This window comes from Tiliqua scincoides, chromosome 4, assembly GCF_035046505.1.
Source record: "Tiliqua scincoides isolate rTilSci1 chromosome 4, rTilSci1.hap2, whole genome shotgun sequence".
Classification (NCBI taxonomy): domain Eukaryota; kingdom Metazoa; phylum Chordata; class Lepidosauria; order Squamata; family Scincidae; genus Tiliqua; species Tiliqua scincoides.
Window position 1 is genome coordinate 161,010,995 of NC_089824.1, and position 20,534 is coordinate 161,031,528.

The 20,534-nt window shown below is 46.6% G+C and overlaps 1 protein-coding gene across 1 annotated transcript; it reads right to left on the bottom strand.

The window, feature by feature from the left end:
• Positions 1 to 544: 544 nt before the first annotated feature.
• On the bottom strand, positions 545 to 19,607 carry LOC136647747 (cytochrome P450 4B1-like). The gene is made up of 12 exons (XM_066623494.1): positions 19,408 to 19,607; positions 16,551 to 16,695; positions 14,772 to 14,816; positions 13,736 to 13,863; positions 13,281 to 13,405; positions 11,910 to 12,061; positions 11,258 to 11,364; positions 9,117 to 9,307; positions 8,200 to 8,333; positions 5,857 to 5,921; positions 3,652 to 3,734; positions 545 to 779 (listed from the first exon to the last, which is right to left on the bottom strand). The coding sequence occupies exons 1-12, from the start codon at positions 19,564 to 19,566 to the stop codon at positions 608 to 610; spliced, it is 1,506 nt and encodes a 501-aa protein (XP_066479591.1). The 5' UTR covers positions 19,567 to 19,607; the 3' UTR covers positions 545 to 607.
• Positions 19,608 to 20,534: the final 927 nt, after the last annotated feature.

The window sequence follows — 20,534 nt, forward strand, 5'->3', positions numbered from 1 at the left end:
ATTTTTTAGATTGGATAATTACTTTCCACAGTGTTGGCCATCTTTGCACCTACACTTTTCCAGGACATGCTACATTTTCAAAACATCTTTTGTGTGATCAAAACACAGGCCATGGGAGCAACTGCAATGAGTCAAGAGAGAACTCTGCAAAAGATTTTCCTACAATCCACAGTGACAAGAATGGGTGCAAAGAGCCCTTTGTTAGTGACTTGGAGTGAGCAGCTCAGGTCCTGCTGCTTATAATCAGTTGTGAGAAATGCTTCATCAAATGCTTGCCTCAGCACCCGCCTCTGCAGTTGACTCTGTTTCTGGCACCGTGGATTGAGTTGCGGCTCCCCCAGAACACTGCCCAATCCCTGGCAAATGGTCATTTGAGCCCCTCCTTCTTAGCTTATAATAAGTTACAAGATGGTGGCAGTCTTGCAGGCCCTCAGCTTCTCTTCAGTCGTTAGACCTGAACATGCTTAAAAATTTAATTGCAGATCAACATTCTACGGCTTCAAAATGTTCACTAGCAAATGATTTAATTTGACAATCAATGACCACAAGAAGCACTTTCCCTACTTTCCTCCACCCATCACTACTTATTTCCTCTGCAGTGCCAATATCACACCACCTTCTCCAAGTGAAGATGTATCCCGTTCTCAGACCGCATGACAAGCTGAGGAACAGGCATTGGGGGAGGGTTAGTAGAATCAGGTAAAAGCTGAAATCGGAGCAAAGTCATGGCCAGAGCCACTTTCAGCTCATTCATGGCAAACTGTTGCCCGATGCAGTTCCTGGAAAGACAAGAGAGGACTGATTACAAAAGGGAACTTCTGCCTTGATACTCTTTTCCAGACTTGTAACCTTCCTCTTATCTCCTTAGATCAAGAGCAATAGCATTTCCATGGTCCCAACAATACACAGGAAAAATTTATCTAATACCACCAAGGATAATGGCATGGATCAGGTAGGCTCCTGTCTGGTTAATAAAGGGAAGGGGTGAGCAGCACATATGCCCCCCACATCACTGAGGGGTGCGCACACACACACATTGAGAGGTGGCACTGGGGCAGTACAGGGGCACACTGCCTCAGGTGCTGGGATGTTTTCAGCTGGTCCTAAAGAGTGGTATTGAAAGTTCAGCCTTACATTGTTCTAATCAGGAAGAAGAGGTTTTCTCAAGAAATCAGAATGGCTCCATAGGGAGTTTTCAGAGGAGTTCACAAGTAAGAAGGTGTGACAGCCACTGAAAGAGAGGAGCAGGGAAGCCCTCCCGGCCTTTTAAAGACATAAGAAGTCACTTTCTGTTTTACTAACAAACTGGGTTTTCTTTTGCCTATACGGCCATTCTGAACCCCACAGAGACTGCAGGCAGGAGCACGTGGCCCCTTCAGGGCTCAGAAGAGCCTCCACAGGCCAGGGGAGTGCAGCTTCCCTCACCACTGCAGGGCAGTGGGAGTCCCGGGTATCCTCTGATTCAGGTTTCAGCAGTGGCCTCACTACGATTCGAGTCACCCAGTGCGAGAGGCCTGCACGTCAGCCCATGTAGTGGGTGGGGCAATGCCCCAGGTGGGCGTGGTGATGTACCACTGCCCCTCCCCCACCGGCTTTTTGGCTGCACCTTTTGTTAGAACACAGATATTTCAATGTGGTTTCTTTCATTGCATTCTGCATGAAATTATGCATTGATTGATATATAACATGATGGTCTTATTCCTCCAAACTCTGATTTTAGTGATTTTGAAAACTTGTAGAGTCTCACATACACACACCCCATGTCAACTTACTAACACCTTATTGCAGCAGTTCTCAAACTTTTAGCACTGGGACCCACTTTTTAGAATGACAATCTGTCCAGGACCCATTGGAAGTGATGTCATGGCCAGATGTGACATCATCAAGCAAATTAAAATAAATAATTATAAATAATTAAATTAAAATAAAATAAATAATTAAATAAGGGGGAGCCAGTCTTGTTCCACCAAGTGAATATACGCTGAAGTAAGTCCCATAGTGGTCAATGGGGCTTACTCTTAGGAAAGTGTGGGTAGGATTGGAGCCTGTGAGCCCAATCCTATGCATGTCTACTCAGAAGTAAGTTCCATAGTGGTCAATGGAGCTCACTCTGTAGTCTGCCTGCAATAACAACCTCCCCAAAAGAATCAGTGAGATTTCCAGCCCTCCCAGTGCCCAGTTTAAAGTCCTTCTACTTCAAGATTATCAAGGTAAAGACCCACCTGACTTTGCAAGCACAAAATAGAAAACGTGCCCCTTACCAGTTCAAGCAACTTTTTTGTCCTTTTTAGTGGGGGGGGAGGCTGCCTCCGGACATTTGTTGCACTCCAGCTCCATTGGATCAGGACCATTCTGGTGTCCTCACATTCCCCTTTGCCTGGCCTGACCACCAGCCAAGGCACGTCTGCCTACTCATGAGTAAAAGCGACATGAGGCTGCTTCACTTTCCATAGGGCTTCATAGACTCACTGCTGGGAGGGGGGGCCTCCTTCTCCATGTTTTGGGGGGCTGCATTCATTGGAACAGGACCATTCTGACCTCTTTGGAGTCCACTCAGCCTGCCTCTCAGCCTGCCTTGACTAAGGCAAGTCCGTCTACTTACGAGTAAACGCGACCACATGGCTTCGTTTTGGGCTCAGACTCACAGCTGGGAGAGGGGAGCTTCTCAGGTGTTTTTGGGGGGCTGCATTCATTGGATCAGGACCATTGTGGTGTCGGATTCCTCTCAGCCTGCCCTTTCCGGCAGACTATGGCAAGTATGCCTACTCACTAGTAAACATGCGATAAGGCTCACTTTCACGTTCCATAGGGCTCCATGCATTTTTCCTTCCAGTTTTTTTACCATAACGTTTGAACGAAAGGAACTATTTCAATTCTGTTTTTTGCACTGCACTCCACCAGCCTTTCTGCATCCAAAGGTGTATGGCATGACGGGGTAACTCCTAACGCCACAAAGTTAGCGCGTCCTCCCCCAGGGCACGTCACCGGGTACGGCCCGCACCCCCCGCACCTCCCTAGTGACGCCAGTGGATTTCTGCAGGAGGTTCTGGAACAGAAACCCCCCCCCCCCAAGGATACCAGGGCACGTCTGTATATGTTAACTGGGCAAAGAGGCACTTTTTCAACTAGTGCTCCTCTTAGATTTAGTAGGGGGACAGTAACAGTCCTTCACCCCAGGAAAGTGTATTTTCTACAGGCTGTTTGCTGGTGTTCTGCATTTTTTTAGACTGTAAGCCCCTCTGGAACAGGGAGCCATTTAGTTATTTGATTTTCCTCTGTAAATCACTTTGTGAACTTTTTTGTTGAAAAATGATAGATGAGCATTCTTATTCTTATTTATAAGTATATTAATATCTCTATGAATACCACCCCGAAAGACACAACATCTGAAGGAAGATTATTCAAGATAAGGCTGCACTTCCAGCTTCAAACCTTGGCATGCCCAGGTAGGATCATGGTGACAGGATCATGTGCATGCAGATCAACCTCCTTTTTCCCCCAATCCACCCTTGCCCCTGCTTTGAAATTCCCTGAGCCTAGGTCTCTTTCAACTCTATGAACTGTTCCTTTATAGCCAGTGATTGTTTTTGTCTGTAATATTTAATATCTTAAGGGCTGTATTGACTGCCAGCAATATTATGCAAACTTTACCTTGGTCCAGCAGAGAAAGGCAAGAAAGCATGGGAGTTTCTGTTGGATATATTCTCAGGAGAAAACCTCAGAGGGTCATATGCCTAAGTAAGTAACAAACAAAATGACATTAAAAAAAACAAAAAACCTGTTTGCAAAAATAGGTTGACACAGCAAAATATATTTTTCTAATTCTCCTGCTATTTTAGTAGGTCTGGTTAACAGAGACTATCAATCTATTTTGTGGTCTGTCTGAGATGCCATGTAAAGGGCTAGCTCCCTAAGGCTGTAGTCCTGGACTGGATACACTTAGCTGGTAGTAAGCCCCAACAAACATAGTGGGACTCACTTCTCACTCACTTGTTGGTCCTGCTGGACGTCTTGGCGGCTTTCAATACCATCGACCATGGTATCCTTCTGGGCCGATTGGCCGAGCTGGGAGTTGGAGGCACTGTTTTGCAGTGGTTCCGCTCCTACTTGGAAGGTCGGTCCCAGATGGTGGTGCTGGGGGATGCCTGTTTGACACCCTGGCCACTGAGGTGCGGGGTGCCGCAGAGTTCAATTCTGTCCCCCATGCTATTTAATATCTATATGAAACCACTGGGTGAGGTCATCCGGGGGTTTGGAGTGGGGTGTCATCAATACGCTGATGACACCCAGCTTTATCTCTCCTTTCCTCCAGACTCCAGGGTGGCGGTTGAGGGCCTGGAGCGCTGTCTGGAAGCAGTGAGGATCTGGATGGGGGCTAACAAGCTGAAATTAAATCCGGATAAGACAGAGGCTCTCCTGGTTCGGAAATCCTCGATGCAGGTGCTGGATTATCGGCTTGCTCTGAATGGGGTTGCACTCCCTCTGAAGGAGCAGGTCCGCAGCTTGGGGGTCCACCTGGACTCGCAGCTGCTCCTGGATTCCCAGGTGGCGGCTGTGGCTAGGGGGGCCTTTGCTCAGCTTCGGCTGGTGCGCCAGCTGCATCCGTACTTGGATCGTGCAGACCTAGCCACGGTGATCCATGCTACGGTGACATCGAGGTTAGATTATTGTAAAGCGCTTTATGTGGGGCTGCCCCTGAAGACGGTTCGGAAACTGCAATTAGTGCAGAATGCGGCGGCCCGTGTGGTCACTGGAGGTAGGCAGTTTGACTCTGTCAGCCCGCTTCTCCGGGGGCTACATTGGCTGCCCATTCGTTTCTGGGCCCAATTCAAGGTGCTGGTTTTGACCTTTAAAGCCTTCTACTGCTCTGGGCCAGGTTATCTTAGAGATCGCCTACTTCCACACAATCCGGTTCGTCCTCTCAGGTCATCAGAGAAGGCCTTTTTACAAGTGCCGCCACCCAAGGAGGTTCGTGGGGCGGCGGCAAGAAATAGGGCCTTCTCAGTAGTGGCACCAACGTTGTGGAACTCCCTTCCCCTTGACTTGAGAATGGCTCCCTCTCAGGAGACCTTTCGGCGAGGCCTGAAGACCTTGTTGTTTAACCAAGCCTTCTGACTTTATGGCCTTTTTAACATCTTTTATACATCTTTTAGTTGCTTTTTTACAGGCCCGATTCCTCTAAGAACTGCTGTTTTATGCTCTTTTATTCTGACTTTTATCTGACTACTGTTTTTATGGGTTCTGCTAATGTGTTTTTTAATATGTTTTTATCTGTTGTGAAATTATGTTTTAATCTGTTTTATATGTTGTTAGCCGCCCTGGGTCCCTTTGGGGAGAAGGGCGGGATAAAAATAAAGTTTTTTTTTTATTATTATTATTATTCTAAGGAAACATGTATAGGATTCCACTGAAAATAGTTAGTCACTGGAAAGTACCATGCAAGGAAAGAACAAGAAAGGTGAGTGAAGTGGCTCACGGCTGACCATGATGTCTTTTCATGCTGTCCAATTGTGTGAGGAAGGAACTAAGGGACCCATTTCTCACTTGCTTTTAGTGAGTGGGAAGCAGATCAATGAGCTTACATGTGCAGTAGGCAGAAGGGAGTAGGAGGAAGATGTGGGGTGCAGGACATCCACCACCTGACCTGATGCAAACCACATCAGGTCACTCATGGTTTGTCAAGCCCTGCTCCATTTGAAGATTTTTTTAGATTTATGAGGAGGCATCTGCAGGATTCCCGAATGCCTGCTATATTGCTTTTGAGGCAGTTTCACATAGCCAGGACAAGTGCATCAGAAGTCAATTTTGGTGGAATGAATGGTGTCTGGCAACAACTTTCCATTCTTAACAACATACCTCTGGATCATTCCATATGCTGGGATTTCTGTGGATGAGATAAATGCTTAGCACAACCCAAGCACCTGAAAAGCAATTAATATAATAAAATAATCAAGTTTACTTTTGTTTTTAATTTATTCATGGGTTTAAATCTTGCCTTTCCTATGAATTAGAGTCCAATATAACAATATTAACATAGAAAAACACTTTAAAATACAAATAGAGATTGCAGAACTACATGGAAAGCACAAGAGACAAAATCAAGAAGCAAAAACAGATGATTTCAAAGTATAATTTAGCTGATTGACACCAAGATTTGGCACTAAGAATGGCTGCCGCCGGATCCTGCACCTCCCGGGCTACCGTGGGCTACCTACTTTCATCCCCTTCTCCCGGGTAAAGGCGCACAGCCCTACACGAGCACCTTGGATCCTGCAGAGCACAGCAGAGCTCCGCGGACCCACCTCCCATGCCTGCCCCCAGCCCCCGCCCAACCCCCTCCCTGCATCACAACTCCCTGCTACACCTCCTCCCCACCCTCTCTCCGCCCCCCGCCAGCCTCCCTCCTCCCCGGAATGCCTCCTCCCCACCCCCGTCCCCGCTTGCTGTGCCGCTGCTTGGCGGTCCAGGAGACCGCCGAGCTGCGGAAGCTGGGCGACTGCCCCGTGCTAGCCCAGCACCGGCGGGAGCCCAGCAGTAAAGCTGGCAAATGCGCCTTATGGCATATTTGCGACAGTGCTCGGCAGCATGGAGCCATGCAGCCGAGCACAGGACTGAGCTCTAAAACCAGTCTGGCAAAAAGGAAAAGCTCTCCATGTTGGTTTTAAAGATCAGAACTACTCTCAACCACCAGGAGACTCCAGAGCTGCCTTTGTTTCATCCACTTTCACTCTCTCTTCTCTCACACCAGTTTCATAATGGAGAATTCAAACCATTTTGCATCTTTCTCATCTGTACACTGAATATGCACAGCTACATCGAGAATGCATATATGCTTTAAAAAAGGTTCCCTTCCACTTTCCGTAGAACGTTAACAAGGTTCACACAGTAGCATTCCGGGGGGGGGGGCGTGACTGATAAGTTTTGTAGGCCTCTCAATGTGCCATACAAGTGGCTTCTTGCCTTCAGAGCTATTCTGGGGAGCAAGCGCAAAGTGGAGGAGATGCCTCTGCTTTGCTTTCACTGTGCAGAATGGCTCTGAAGGGGAGGGGCTGCTCACACAGGATGTTGAGGCACCTGCAAAACTTAGTGCTGTGCCCCCCCCTGGTCATTTGAGTTCACAAATGATGCAACCCAGACTAAAAGTGATCCAATTATGTGGTTCTCAGTATGTTTATTCAGTAAAGAGCCCCACTAAGTTCAATGGGGCTGGTTTCCTCTGAATTTATTCAGGGCAGCAGCCTTAGCTTCACCTGAAATATGCTCCAAAACTTACAGCATCACTTAAGCTTCTAAAATGTCTTTCATTCTACATAGATGTCAGTTCTATCAATGTGTTGCATCTAAAACAGATGTCTAGAAAGAAATTATGTCCATTAGGGCAGTGGTTCCCAAACTTTTTAGCACCAGGGCCCACTTTTTAAAACACTCTATTGCAGGAGTGCTCACACTTTTTTGGCTCAAGAGCTACTTTGAAACCCAGCAAGGCCCGGAGATCTACCAGAGTTTTTTTTACAATGTTCGCGCCATCATAACATATAACATTTATGTGTACAATGTATGTTGGTGTACCTTGAGCCCCACTGAGTATAACAGGACTTACTCCTGAGTAGACATGCCTAGGATTAGGCTGTGAGGCTGCAATCCTAGCTACACTTACCTGGGAGTAAGCCCCATTGAGTACAATGGGCCTTACTCCCGGCGTTTCCTCCCAGAGGCACCTGAAGGGGGGGGGGTCGGCACTCCGCGATCTACTCATTTTGCCTCGCGATCTACCGGTAGATCGCGATCCACCTATTGAGCACCCCTGCTCTATTGGGACCCACCTAGGTTTGCCAAAATTAAAAAAGGAGATCTAGAAAGAAATATTGTATTTCTTTCTTTGTTTATAAATAATAATAACCAGAAAAAGACCTTCAAACTTTATCTCTCTATACTTACATATGCTTATAAACCGCAGTAGCTCAGCAACTTGCAGGGTAGTTAGCAGCTATTTTGCAAATTGCAGGAGCTGAGCATTTTGCAGGGTAATTAGCCGCTCCAGTATCTGATTTTTCAGCAGCCTCAGGGATTGCGGCAATTAGCTATCTGATCTTTCCATCACTCTTTGGTGACCCACCAAAAATCAGGTCATGACCAACCAGTGGGCTCCGACCCACAGTTTGGGAACCACTGCATTAGGAAACATGAAGGGAATTGCACCTTCTGGTAAGCTGCGGCCATCAAAAAATGTGATGGGTTTGCTGAGCTGCCGGGACACTCCTGGTACGGGAGGGTAAAGGCGGAGGCTCTCTTTAATGCACATGGTGCAGTAAGTCATCTTACTGAGGTCATCCCTGGAATCAGGCAAAGACAGAGTGAGTCAGACAATAAGCAAAATCTGCACAGGCATTTCAGTTGGGAATATCTATTGTATTTTCAGTCCCTTTTCGAATGATTCCTCAAATGGAGATTTCACAACTACTGTTCACTATGATCCCATGCTCCTTTCCTGGTTAGCCACTGATAACTCTGACCCTATCAGTGTTTACGTTTATCAGTGTTGATGGGATATTTCCCTTATGTCTACGGGAAACTCCCTCATTTAAAAAATCTGAAACACAAGCTTTCCAAAGAGTGCCTCTAGCAGACAGAGTTTGGCACCTTGGTACTCCCTATAGCTTGAACTCCAAAGATTCACAAATGATTCCCAAATACAGTCATTTGATGCCTTGAAGCAAGCTGAGTGGATCCCGGAAGCTATGGCAAATATTGTAACAGGAACAAGAAGGTAGTCTTGGCCTCTGGCCTCCAACTTCTCTTTCACACTTACACACCCTTTCCTTCTCACTGTCATTGGTGGGCAACTGCAAATCACAGCAGAGACAGCAGAGCACTGAAAAGTGGCCATGTCTAGGGAGGCTACAAGAACCCCACTCTGATGCTCAGTTCTGGGCCATGAAACCATTGAGTGAACAGCCAATAGCTGGCACTGAAGTTAACCATGGAAATTTAAATGGGCTAATTTGGTCCCTCCTGCCAGTTCAGTACTATTCCTTGCTGCATCCATAGTTTCCCAAAGCACATAAGCTTATACTTACAATGTTATGAAGAAAGATTGATCAGACATGAGAACTCACCACTGAATGTAATCACGGTCCCCCATAATGGCCTTGACCTCCTCCCTGCATTTCTGCTGGTGTTCTGGGTTTTGCGCCATACAGTACAACAGCCAGGAGATCCCACTGGCCGTGGTATCGTGACCCCTAAACATGAAAGTGTCTACCTCTGCCCGGAGGTCTTCATCTGACAGTGGATTTCCCTTATCATCCTAAAAATGGAAACACTAGATGAGCAGAGGGATTTTATCCAGGAATTTGCTGCCTGTTGATGCAGCCACACATTATTATGGTGAAATTTGGTACATGCCAGACTGCATGATTTGCAACATTTATGTAGCAGAAGTTGGATTTTCTTTGCACGGAATATAGATGTTCATAATCTTTCTACGTAGGGTATGACACAGACATGGGAGAAAAAAGGAACATGAAGAAAGAATGCAGGATCAAACCTAAAACTGAAGAAAGGCACAAAATATCAGTCGGGTAAAACTTCATAGAGAACCTGGACAAGGCAAGCTGAATGCTCAAGGACACACTAGGGAACTGTACACAGGAGCACAGGGTTGCTACATCTAGATGCAGACAGGGCTCCTGTATTATTGTTTTGTAGCTGCAGAGAAGGAATAATTTTGCCAAAGGCAGCTTCTCCTATCATTCTAACACTGGAACCTGGAACCACAGTCACGTGCAAGCCACTTTTCAGGATATGATTCAACAAGGGTATGGCTGCACCAGCGTGAAGCAGCTACTTGGGTGGACTGACCGTGGGGGCCCTCTATCACCCAGTAAGCTTCTGGTGACTACCAAAGTCTCCACCTACCTGTGAATTACGGGGACAGTGACAGCACAGAGGCAAGAAAGAGTGAATTTCATATCCCCGTTTCAAGTAATTAGATATAGTGGGACCTCGGTATCCAAAGAGGGTTGTTTCCAAGACCCCCTGTGAATACCAAAATCTGTGGATCCTGAAGTCTCAGATAAAGGGGGCAGGGTCACAGCACCACAATACCTTGTTCTGAGGTCACACCAGGCCCACCGGAGGTTATGCTGAGCCCACAGCCCACTCCTTGACCTCCCAGCACCTCAGAGCACATCTGGGAAGTGACTTCTGGTTTATGTAAACTACAACAGGAACATACAGGTTAAATCTGGGACATTGACAGAAGCCTCCTTGGCTAAATAAGTAAACTTTAAGAAACATCTTGAATGGTGAGTGGAAGCCACATTTATTTATTTAGTGTATGGCATATAACACATGGGCTTACATAACAATTAAACTAGATCAAATATCTTTGTCCAGTTCGTCCAGCCATTCAAGGACAGAGTTAACTTTGGTAAAAAAAAGTCAGACCATGGACCAGTATAAGCCTTCAGTTTGCTGCCAGACACAATATATGGTTTGGCAGGGAAACCTGCAATCACACTGTGGGGAAGATACTAGCCCCCATTTAAACACTGAATCCTGACAAACACCACGTAGGGTACAAATCCTGTTCAAAGTTTTCCAATGCTGGCGAGGTAAGTTGAAACCTGGTCCCTTAAGTATAGGATTGTCTATATATCTCCCTGTTTCTGGACGTTCGACTGCCCATTTAACTTTCCACTGGGCATTGATGTTGAAATTATTGTGCAGAGGTTGTGTGAGTGCCATAGAAGGTTTCTGGGATTTAAGCCTACCAATTGATAGATGAGGGAGATCACTGCACTGGTAAAAGTGGATTGTTGGTGATTTTTCTCCATTCTTTCACTAAAGCCTCTTATCTTCGTAGGGCTGGTGGTGCTATGTGGCTCAAAAAGGGGAACCAACAAATAGGAGTGGATTTTATACAGCCACTTGTGATCCTCATGGTTTCATTTAATCTGGCACCAATCTTGCTAGTATGATGGCTATTATGCCATACTGGAGCACAGTATTCTGCTACTGCAGAATAGATCAATCCTAATGCTGATGTTCTGAGAGTAGTGGCTGAAGCGCCCCATCTTATTCCTATTAATTTCTGGAGTATGTTGTTCCTGGAAGTGGAAGCCACTGTTGACATGCTAGACACAGCATAACATTAGGTTCCTAGAATGTCTTTGATTCTTTCCCTCTGTTCTCCAACACACACACAAAAAATAAGGATAAAATGGAATTTCACACTTTCTGCCCCATTACTTACTTTGGCAAAGAGAAGAATATCAAGGAAATCCAAGTATCTTTTCCTCTGGATCTTCTGAAGTTCTGTCTCATCCTTCAGATATTTCTTTCTCTCCTTGATGATCTCATCTGTGTTAGAAAGCAGCTTTTATCATTTGTCAACTGCCGACACCTGTGCACATTACATAAGAAAAGCCCTGGAGTCCAGCTTTGTGCTTCTCACGGTGGCGACCAGCTTCTTCCATGAAGATGACAAGTTGGAGCCAACGGCATGCTTCTCTCCTGCTCACTGGGAAATTTTGAAGTGCAGGAACAAACACATCATGACACCCCATAGCCCTGCCTCTATAATACTATGCCACAACATAGTGGGAGAGGGGCCTCATGTCAACCTGAGCTGGGCAAGGAGACTGCATGTCTTGGCAGCAAATACCACTGCCTCTCACCCTTGGGCTTGGTGAGGCAGAGAGAGCTTCCAGGGATGCCAGGTGAGTCTGATATCAGATATTTTCCTTCAACCACTATGCTGAGGTTTACCTCATTTTGTTTTTCTGGCCACCTTGTTCATTTTGGGCGCTGCCTTCATTTATATTGTTCTACAATGAGTGTGTCCAGGAATGTTTTTCCTATTGCCCCACATTTAAAGCTAACAGAAAAAATACCAGGAAATGTACCAGTATGGAGGTGAGCAACTTGACATGCCTTCCGGAACCGAAATCCTTGTGGAGTGAACCAGTAAGTCAGGTCACTCAGACCCAGGATAGAGTGCATTCTGTCAAACAGCAGGGAGCAAAGGTCCAAGACAGCTTGGACATAGGGATTCTTCCTGAGGAAAAAGAAGAAAATCAAGCAACATGCAGAATTGGACGATCTCATCACTGTATAGTCCTAAAGCAGCCTTGAAACTACAGTGGGAACAATACAATCTAGGAACTTGGAAGCTGCCTTACACAGAGTGGGTTCACTGGCCCATCTGCTCAGTATTATCTATACCAGAGGTCCAACAGGTGTGTTAAAACCCAGAAGCGGGTCAACACCTGATCTCAGGTGGTTTGCAGCAGTGCTGCTGGTACACATTGTTTTGAAGCTTAGGACTACACAGTTTGAACAGCAGTCAGGTTTAGAGGTCCTCCATGATGCAAACCATGCCACAGACTTTGGTTCTGGAGGCCTTACTTTGGCCAAGCCTCGCAATTCTCTAGCACGTCCTCACAGTCTCCCACCTGCCTGCCTGCCTGCCTCCCTCCCTTGCTGCAGCATTCCCCTACTCTCTGCTTGGCCTAGCTTCCACTTTCTCTCCATCCTCCTTTCAAAACTGAATTCACTCTGTTGCCGCTCTCCTCTTTTTCCAAGAGGCCTGGAAGTACAGCCGGCCCTTCTGCGAAGTGAACAATGCCTTTTGTATCAGGCAGCAGGCAGGAACCCAGTCTGCTGTCAATGGAGCAAGCTTCCTTATCTGCCCCCTCCTCCATGTGGGCTCTTTAAACAAAGCAGGAAAAGTCAAGCATGCTGGAATTGCTCCCAGTATGCTCTGCATCTCCTTCTTAGTTGAAAAAGCCCACACAGAGAAAGGAGCCAAGTAAAGGGTGCACAAGGGGCAGAGACATTCCCAGTGCAGAGGGCAGCACTACACAGCTGTAGTGGTAAAAAAGTAGCACATCCCAACTGAGCACTGCCACACAGGAGCTTGGCACCTTGCCTGTCCTCCTGCCTGCTAGGCTCTTGAAGGGGAGGAGAGTCCTCCTCATGGCAAGCTGGAGACCAATGATCTATTCTTGGGTTAGACAGGAAAAGATCACATTAGAGATTGTGGTGAAATATTTACCAGCCTACAAGTGATACGTAAATAGTAACATGCCATATGTGGGAGAATACATGGCTCTGGGAAGGATGAACTGGGCGTTTCACAACCATGAACTATTATTTGGAAGGAAAATCCAGTATTCCTGGGAGACAGCTGATAGTTTTCTATCACTGCACAGTGTATCCTGAGCCAATAAGTTAGGTTGAATTAGTCTAATTACCCAGTGGTTTTCAATACTGACCTGTCCATTTGACAATTGCTGCTGTGACTGAAGGCACATTTCATGATGCTGTCAAGAGTCATCAAGCTCACATGTTCAAAGAGCTCCACTGATTTCCCCTGTGTGACCAGCTGCTCCCATTTATCCTGTCAGTGAGAAAAATAGTTATTATTATTATTAACAGTATTTATATACCGCTTTTCAACTAAAAGTTCACAAAGCGGTTTACAGAGAAAAATCAAATAACTAAATGGCTCCCTGTCCCAAAAGGGCTCACAATCTAAAAAATGAGTTTAGAGCTCATCCTGCCTCACAAGCTCTCCAAGGGTGCAAAGCTTCTTCTCTTGGTCCAAATGAGCAGTGTGACCACAGAAAAAGCTCACTGCACAGAGCATCCCTGTAAGGGGAATGTTGCTTCTCGGCTCCCATAACTGACTAGAGAGCAACAGTCACAGAACTGGAGAAATGGCACCTACCAGCATCACTTTTGTCGACTCTGCCATCAGTGTGACGTAGGGTTTCAGAATTGTATAATGGAAACCTGGAGTCAGCAGTTTTCGATGCTGAACCCACTTCGGCCCATCGAGGACCAGCAAGCCTTTTCCTGAGGAACAAATGAATCTGATCACTGAATCCACTTAGATCAACAGAGGAAAAATTTCATTTTAGGTGCAACTGTGTTTGTTTTTTTTTTGGGGGGGGGGGTTGCCATATCAGTTTCATGTTCCCCAGTAAGTGAAGGTGCAAGTTTTAAGCACAAAAATGAGAGGGCCAAAACTGGACCTTACTTCAATCACATCTTTGGCCCCAGCTATGCTCCTCATCCCTCACCATCACTAGCACACATAGCAGGGAGGTTGATCTGGATTGGGCCTCTCCATACATGCTATCTGCAAAGGAGGGAAAGTATGCCAATGATGTAATTGAGGTCACTTGTATCAATAAAGTCCCAGGAAGCTTCTAGACATTGCAACATCCTACCACTGTTGTCTCCATTCAAACTATTAGAAGCGACTCTGGTTTAAAACTAAAGAGCAGGATAAGAGTCTGTTAGTAGTCAAGCACAGTATTTTAGAAGCCTTACATTACACTTATAATACAACATTCATGTCAATATATTTTGTACTCTCCCCTCCCAAATCCTTAACGTGGGCGAGGTCAAAATTGAAGTTGTATTTGAAATGAAAACTAGAGGTGTGAACATGCACTCCAACTACCTTTCCAATGTCTCCATGTCCCAGGGGATTGTGCATTGCCCTGTACAATATTTTGCATAATTTTTCCTCCCTTTAAAAACTGGTGGGGAAGTTGCAACTCCAACTTGAACTATCTGGATCCAATCCTGCATTCTAATGGATGTCCTCCCTTATCAGAGTTGTCTTGTCAAGTTCTGTCCTAGTCAATAGACTCAGCATGCAGACCTTGAATGTAATTCAGGAACTAGAAAAGCCAGGCTACCTGTTTTTATCTGACTGTAACCTTTTGACACAAGAAGCCCTTGACTATACTTACCAATCCACGCAATCATGTTCCGATAGGTCATATTATCTTTTGGATCTATAAAGGACAAATGAAAAATAATTTTCATTAGTAACTCATAGCATCCAGCCATATTTAGGGAATTGACCACAACCTATAAGTAGAGGTGGGAGAAAATGATAATAAAGAAATAAAAACCATATAACACCACCTTTTGCACTTCTCATTTTTGTTTAAAAAAAGATGCTGGGAAAAATAAAACTGTTTGATTTTTATTTATTATTTAATGGGGGATGGGTAATGACTGTGACTGATGACCTATTATCATCAACCTAGTACCCTTTTAAACCAATTATGTTTATATAATTGTATTCAAAATTGTAATGCAAAATTTGAATAAAAAACGTAACACCACTTCCTGTATTTCTAACTTTGGAAAACATCAAAATCTGTGAAAAAATAAAACTGTTTTCACCCACCGCTAGCTATAAGAACTATATTGCTACAACAATATGCAGATGATTCACTTGTGAGCACTATATAAGAAGGAAGAACACAACTGAAAGACAGGGAGGATATACAAACATGCACATTGCCATGCTCATGGGATATGCTTTTTGGGAATACTAGCAGTGTTTTCATGCCTTATGAAATTAGCATCTCATGATTAGAATCTCCATTAGAGATACAGCTGTAAAGTCCTCTAAATAACTATGCTGCCTAACAGTGATGTGACTGATGGGGTGGTGGTGACTGGGGCGGATGCACCGCCCAAACTCCCTCCAAGTGGAGCTCCATGCCACATTTGGCAGCGAAAGGGCACCTCTCACGTCCCGCTCGCCCTTGTGTCCAAACCTTGAGAAGCAACTGCCAGTGGCACCAGGATGCCCCAACACAACTGCATCCAGCAGCACCCATTGCTTGGTAAGGTGAGTAAAGAGGGTGCTGGCAGCAGGGGGTGTTGTGCGGCATTGAGTGGGTGATACCTGCCTGGGAGAGAGAACACACTGGCAAACTACTGATGCCCACCATGAATATAGCCCATTTTCTCAGCATGTCCCTGCATCCTCATGAGGGTCTCTGTGAAAAACTTTTTCCTATATGCTAAGAGAGAAATCACCAGAAAAAAACTGTCAGTATCTCACTCACCTCCCAAGTCCTCCCTCTCTTTCATTGCCCTTTGGAAGAGTATGATGCCCAGTTCTCTGCCATAAACGTCTCACTTGCCAAGCAGAGTTTACCCCACACACCAGTACATCTCAGGTAGCTAATCACACTTCTGTTCCCCTTATGTTATGCTGGCCCCTGCACACCAGTGAACATGTGGCAACACTACTGTGTATGAATTCATGGCATGGACTCCTCTCAGGAGGTCCGGTTAATATAGCAGTACAGAAAGATGGTGCAATTTAAGGGGCTCCCATGTACTGCTTGCATAATGAACAAAGAGGACCTAGAAAGCTCTTACACAGCTAATTATCTAAATCAAACAACACAGAACATATCCTGGACTCTGAGCACTGCTCAAAGGACATTACAAAATGATCATAAAAGAGCTGAAGAGCCAATCACATAAACATTATCATCATCAAACATTATCAAACATCACCTGGTCATAAACATCTTGTCCAATTATGCACAGCTGCTGTTGCAAGCATCTCTAGTTTCTTTCCTTACTAAAGATGAATAACTAGAAATCGAAGCAGATAACTAGGAATTAACCTGGTATCTGTAGTGTGCAATTGTATTACAATCACTATGAAAGCAGATATACACACACTTATTTAAGAGATCCAATACATTGTCCTTTACCTGTTCTAGCAAGTAATGTCTTTGCATAATCAGGATGGGTGATGGTTAAACATGCAGAGAAGCTCCCATGCCATACTGGAAGGGCAAATGGGTACAGGCCACTCCATTTTTCATATTTCTTGAAAATCTCAGAAAGGGATGCAAACTGCAACAATACAAGAGAGCAAAGGAGAAGGTGAAGAAGACTGTGACAGTTTATGAAGCATTTTCGTGAGCTGATGAACATAAATATCGCTACACATGACAGCTATAGAGGACTGTCCAAATAAACATGTCCTGCACCCAAAAGGGCCCCCTTCCATGGTGATATGACAGCCTTGCCTCTACCTGTTTTCACCACTTTGATTGGGAAAGGAAGAGGGGGACCAAGAGGGAGAGGAAGAGAGAAGGAGTGTGCCAGAGCATCAATCAGTAAGTCCTCCCTCCTCCAAGTGTCCATTTCTGCACCTTTTCCAATTCACAGAGTGGCCAGTATTGGAATCGCAGAAGATCTGGAGAGGAGGTAGGATGTGGTATCAACAGTGGCCCCTTTAAGGGTAAGGCCTGGGCATCCAGTAGAGAGTGTGCTGCACAGCTGCAGCCACTTGAAGGCAATAGGTCCATCAGGCATAAAAGCACCTGATGAAGGGTGGTGTGGGTAGCAGAAGGAAAAAAAGCTTGAGGCAGGATAGAGGAATTGATGGCTAATAGTCTGATGTGTGAATGGACTTTGGAAGCTGCTGGAGCAGAAACTACTGGAGACACTAAGACTGGTGTTTGGCTGCTGTGCCCAAGATCTGCTGAGGACCAAGGGGCTGCTGTAGTGGCGGGAGCCTGCTGGCAGGAAGGAGGACCTCTGTAGGTTAAACAGGCAAGCTACCCTGGTGGTGGGGTCCTGCAGTACTGCAGGGCAGAACCAGGGTCATTTTTGAGGAAAGAAGGGGAGCTAACTAGCTAAAAGTGGGCATAATTCTCTAGGCAGAGCCTGGACTGGGAATCTGGCAGAACATGGCCCTGGTTTGTTACAGAGAAAAACTGGAAAGCCTCTTGGAGTGGGTTCTTTTATTGCACCAAATTCATGCCTGCTTGAAAGAATGTCTCAAGACTTGGTAAGCCTCTTCATGAAAGCTGTTCCACCCTTCACTCCCCCCCCCCACACTCACAGGGGTGGATTGGGTGCTGGGGGGCACGAGCACTACCTTAAACAATTTCTATCCAACATTGCATATACACAAGAAGGATAAACTGTGTACACCTGTGGGCTGGGCAGAAATGGGCTATAACTCCAGAGCCCAGTTCAATGAGGTGGGTAGACCTGGGTGCCCGGTTGCCTCCCCTGCCAATGTTTTGCTGGGCAGGTAGATCTGAGGTCCTGCCCAGACCTACCTGCTGGGTAGATTTGGGCTCTCATTTCAACTCAGCTTGCTGGCAGCGCCCTGCCCAGTGGGCATTCCTCTGTGTCGTGAATATGCACATGTTAGGCCTTGGTTAGTATGTGGAGCCTGAACCAAACTAAGTCAGTAATGGAGAAGTTGCTAGCGGTTCCTAGCTGCAAGAATGTGAGTAAACAAACAAAAAGATTGTTGTCTTTCCTCTGCTGGCCAGAAAGGACAGACAAGAATTACAACCATTGGAATGCAGCACCTTTGCAGACAGACTGGTGCCTTATCAAGCTGATGAAATGCAGCTGTGGATCTCCAGTTGGGAGGGGTAAGAACTAAGAGGGCTAGCAACCAGGCCCTCTACTTTTTGTCCTTTCTGTTGAGGACAGAAGGTTCTGTCCTCAAAGGTTTCTGATTGGACAGTCTAAATAAGTATGAAGTCACCTCAGCACTATTAGGGTAAGAAGTATAATAATGAGTGCCCCAAGGGGTGTGCTGCTCCTTCTTGGACAGAGGTTTTGGGTGCAACATCCTACATGAGGTGAGCTCTATTGTCCACCACGGGCATCTGGACTCACAGGTAGCCTGGAGCTAAGAGATCTACAAGAGTAACTGACCCAGGTGAGAGAGAGGGATTAATAGAGATAGCCAGCTAGCTTTATTATTTTATTGCTGATAAGTTTTGTAGATGTTTATGCCTCTAGCATTTGCTGCCTTATGTACTTAATAAACTAAAATCTCTCTTACCAAGTTGTTTCATTGTCTGTTGGGGGCACAGGTTCAGAATCCTGCCTAGCTGTTCAGCAAGTTACCAAGTGCTCATTGAGGTCTAGTAACTTGAGGACTGAAGCTTTAATTGGAGAAAGAGCTCAATGCCTGCAAGGGATAGAGTTAAGCCTAGAGGGTCTCAGTGTCCCTGGACTGAGGCACTGGCACATACAGGGTGGTGGCAGTACTACTGGACGGGGGGGGGGCCTTTAGGGCTTTAGGGTTTGAGAACCAAGAACTCTGAGCACCCCATACCCCCCCAAGTTTGCGACACTCTGCTGCCCAACTTTGCTGCCCATCCCTGCGGGGAAGGTGCAACAGTTGGGAGGGGAAACGCACCCATCCCCCCCATCCACCCCTGCACACACAACCACACCTTCATGTTTGCACGTGGCTAGTGCCATCTCCCTAAGTTTGCTGGGACATCTCAGCTGTCTCAGCTTCCCCGAGTTCAACGACGGAGTTTCCTTTCCAGGCTGGCGTTCAGACAAGGGCAGGTGAGTCCGCAGGGCACAAGAAGGACCCTGCAGGGGGGAGCGCGCGGTGTCCCCCATCTCCGCGTGGCTTGCACCGCTTTCCCAAGCTTGACCCGCCCCTGTCTGAAGCCTGGCTGGGACATCGCGTCCAAGGTGGGCACCTCCTCTCCTTCGGTGCAGGGGAACTCGGACTACTCCGAAGGGGAGGACGTTTGGCTGGTTGCAGGATGCAGCTCAGCTGGAGAAACCTACCTCGTGTATATGGCCGTACAGCCAGTGCGTGGGAGCCCCGGGGAAGCTGCTCAGCGTGGCCAGGAGCTCCTGCCTTCGGCGATACAGCTGCAGGGCTTTGAGCAGCAGGAAAGTCAGGCAGAAAACAGCTGCCAGGTGCCAGATCCGCCCGAGGTCCATGGAGCATTCAATGGAGATCCATTCAATCCTGCTTGCAAACGCCCGCTGGGGGACTGGCTGGCAGGCAAAAGAAGCCTCTTCTCCACCAACCAGCTGGGAGGCGCCAGACCAACCAAAGAGGAGCGTCAGCCACGAGGCCAGACTGCACATCAGAGCCACGCCTCCTGCCCTGCCCACTTTCCCGCAGCAGAGCGTGGGGTAGACTGCACGTCACAGTCCGCTAGGTACTGTGGTTCGGCGTTGGGGCCTCTTCAGCCTAGAAAAGAGGCGCCTGAGGGGGGACATGATTGAGACATACAAAATTATGCAGGGGATGGACAGAGTGGGTAGGGAGATGCTCTTCACACTCTCACATAATACCAGAACCAGGGGACATCCACTAAAATAGAGTGTTGGGCGGGTTAGGACAGACAAAAGAAAATATTTCTTTACTCAGCGTGTGGTTGGTCTGTGGAACTCCTTGCCACAGGATGTGGTGATGGCGTCTAGCCTGGACACCTTTAAAAGGGGATTGGACAAGTTTCTGGAGGAAAAATCCATTACAGGGTACAAGCCATGATGTGTATGTGCAACCTCCTGATTTTAGAAATGGGTTATGTCAGAATGCCAGGTGCAAGGGAGGGCACCAGGACGAGGTCTCTTGTTATCTGGTGTGCTCCCTGGGGCATTTGGTGAGCTGCTGTGAGATACAGGAAGCTGGACTAGATGGGCCTATGGCCTGATCCAGTGGGGCTGTTCTTATGTTCCTACGAAAGCCTCTGCCAGGGACTCCAGCACCACTTACCCTGGAGTATACGTCTATGGTCCCAGGTCATGCACACGAATGGTACGTGCGTAAACACCCATATCAATGCACTCCTGCATGTAAAGCCTGGTGATGGGAACTACGAAGCAAGAGCATTTGGCACACAAAGGGAACACTGTGTACGAACAGCCAGCTTCCCCTCATGGAGGCGGTGAATCGGACA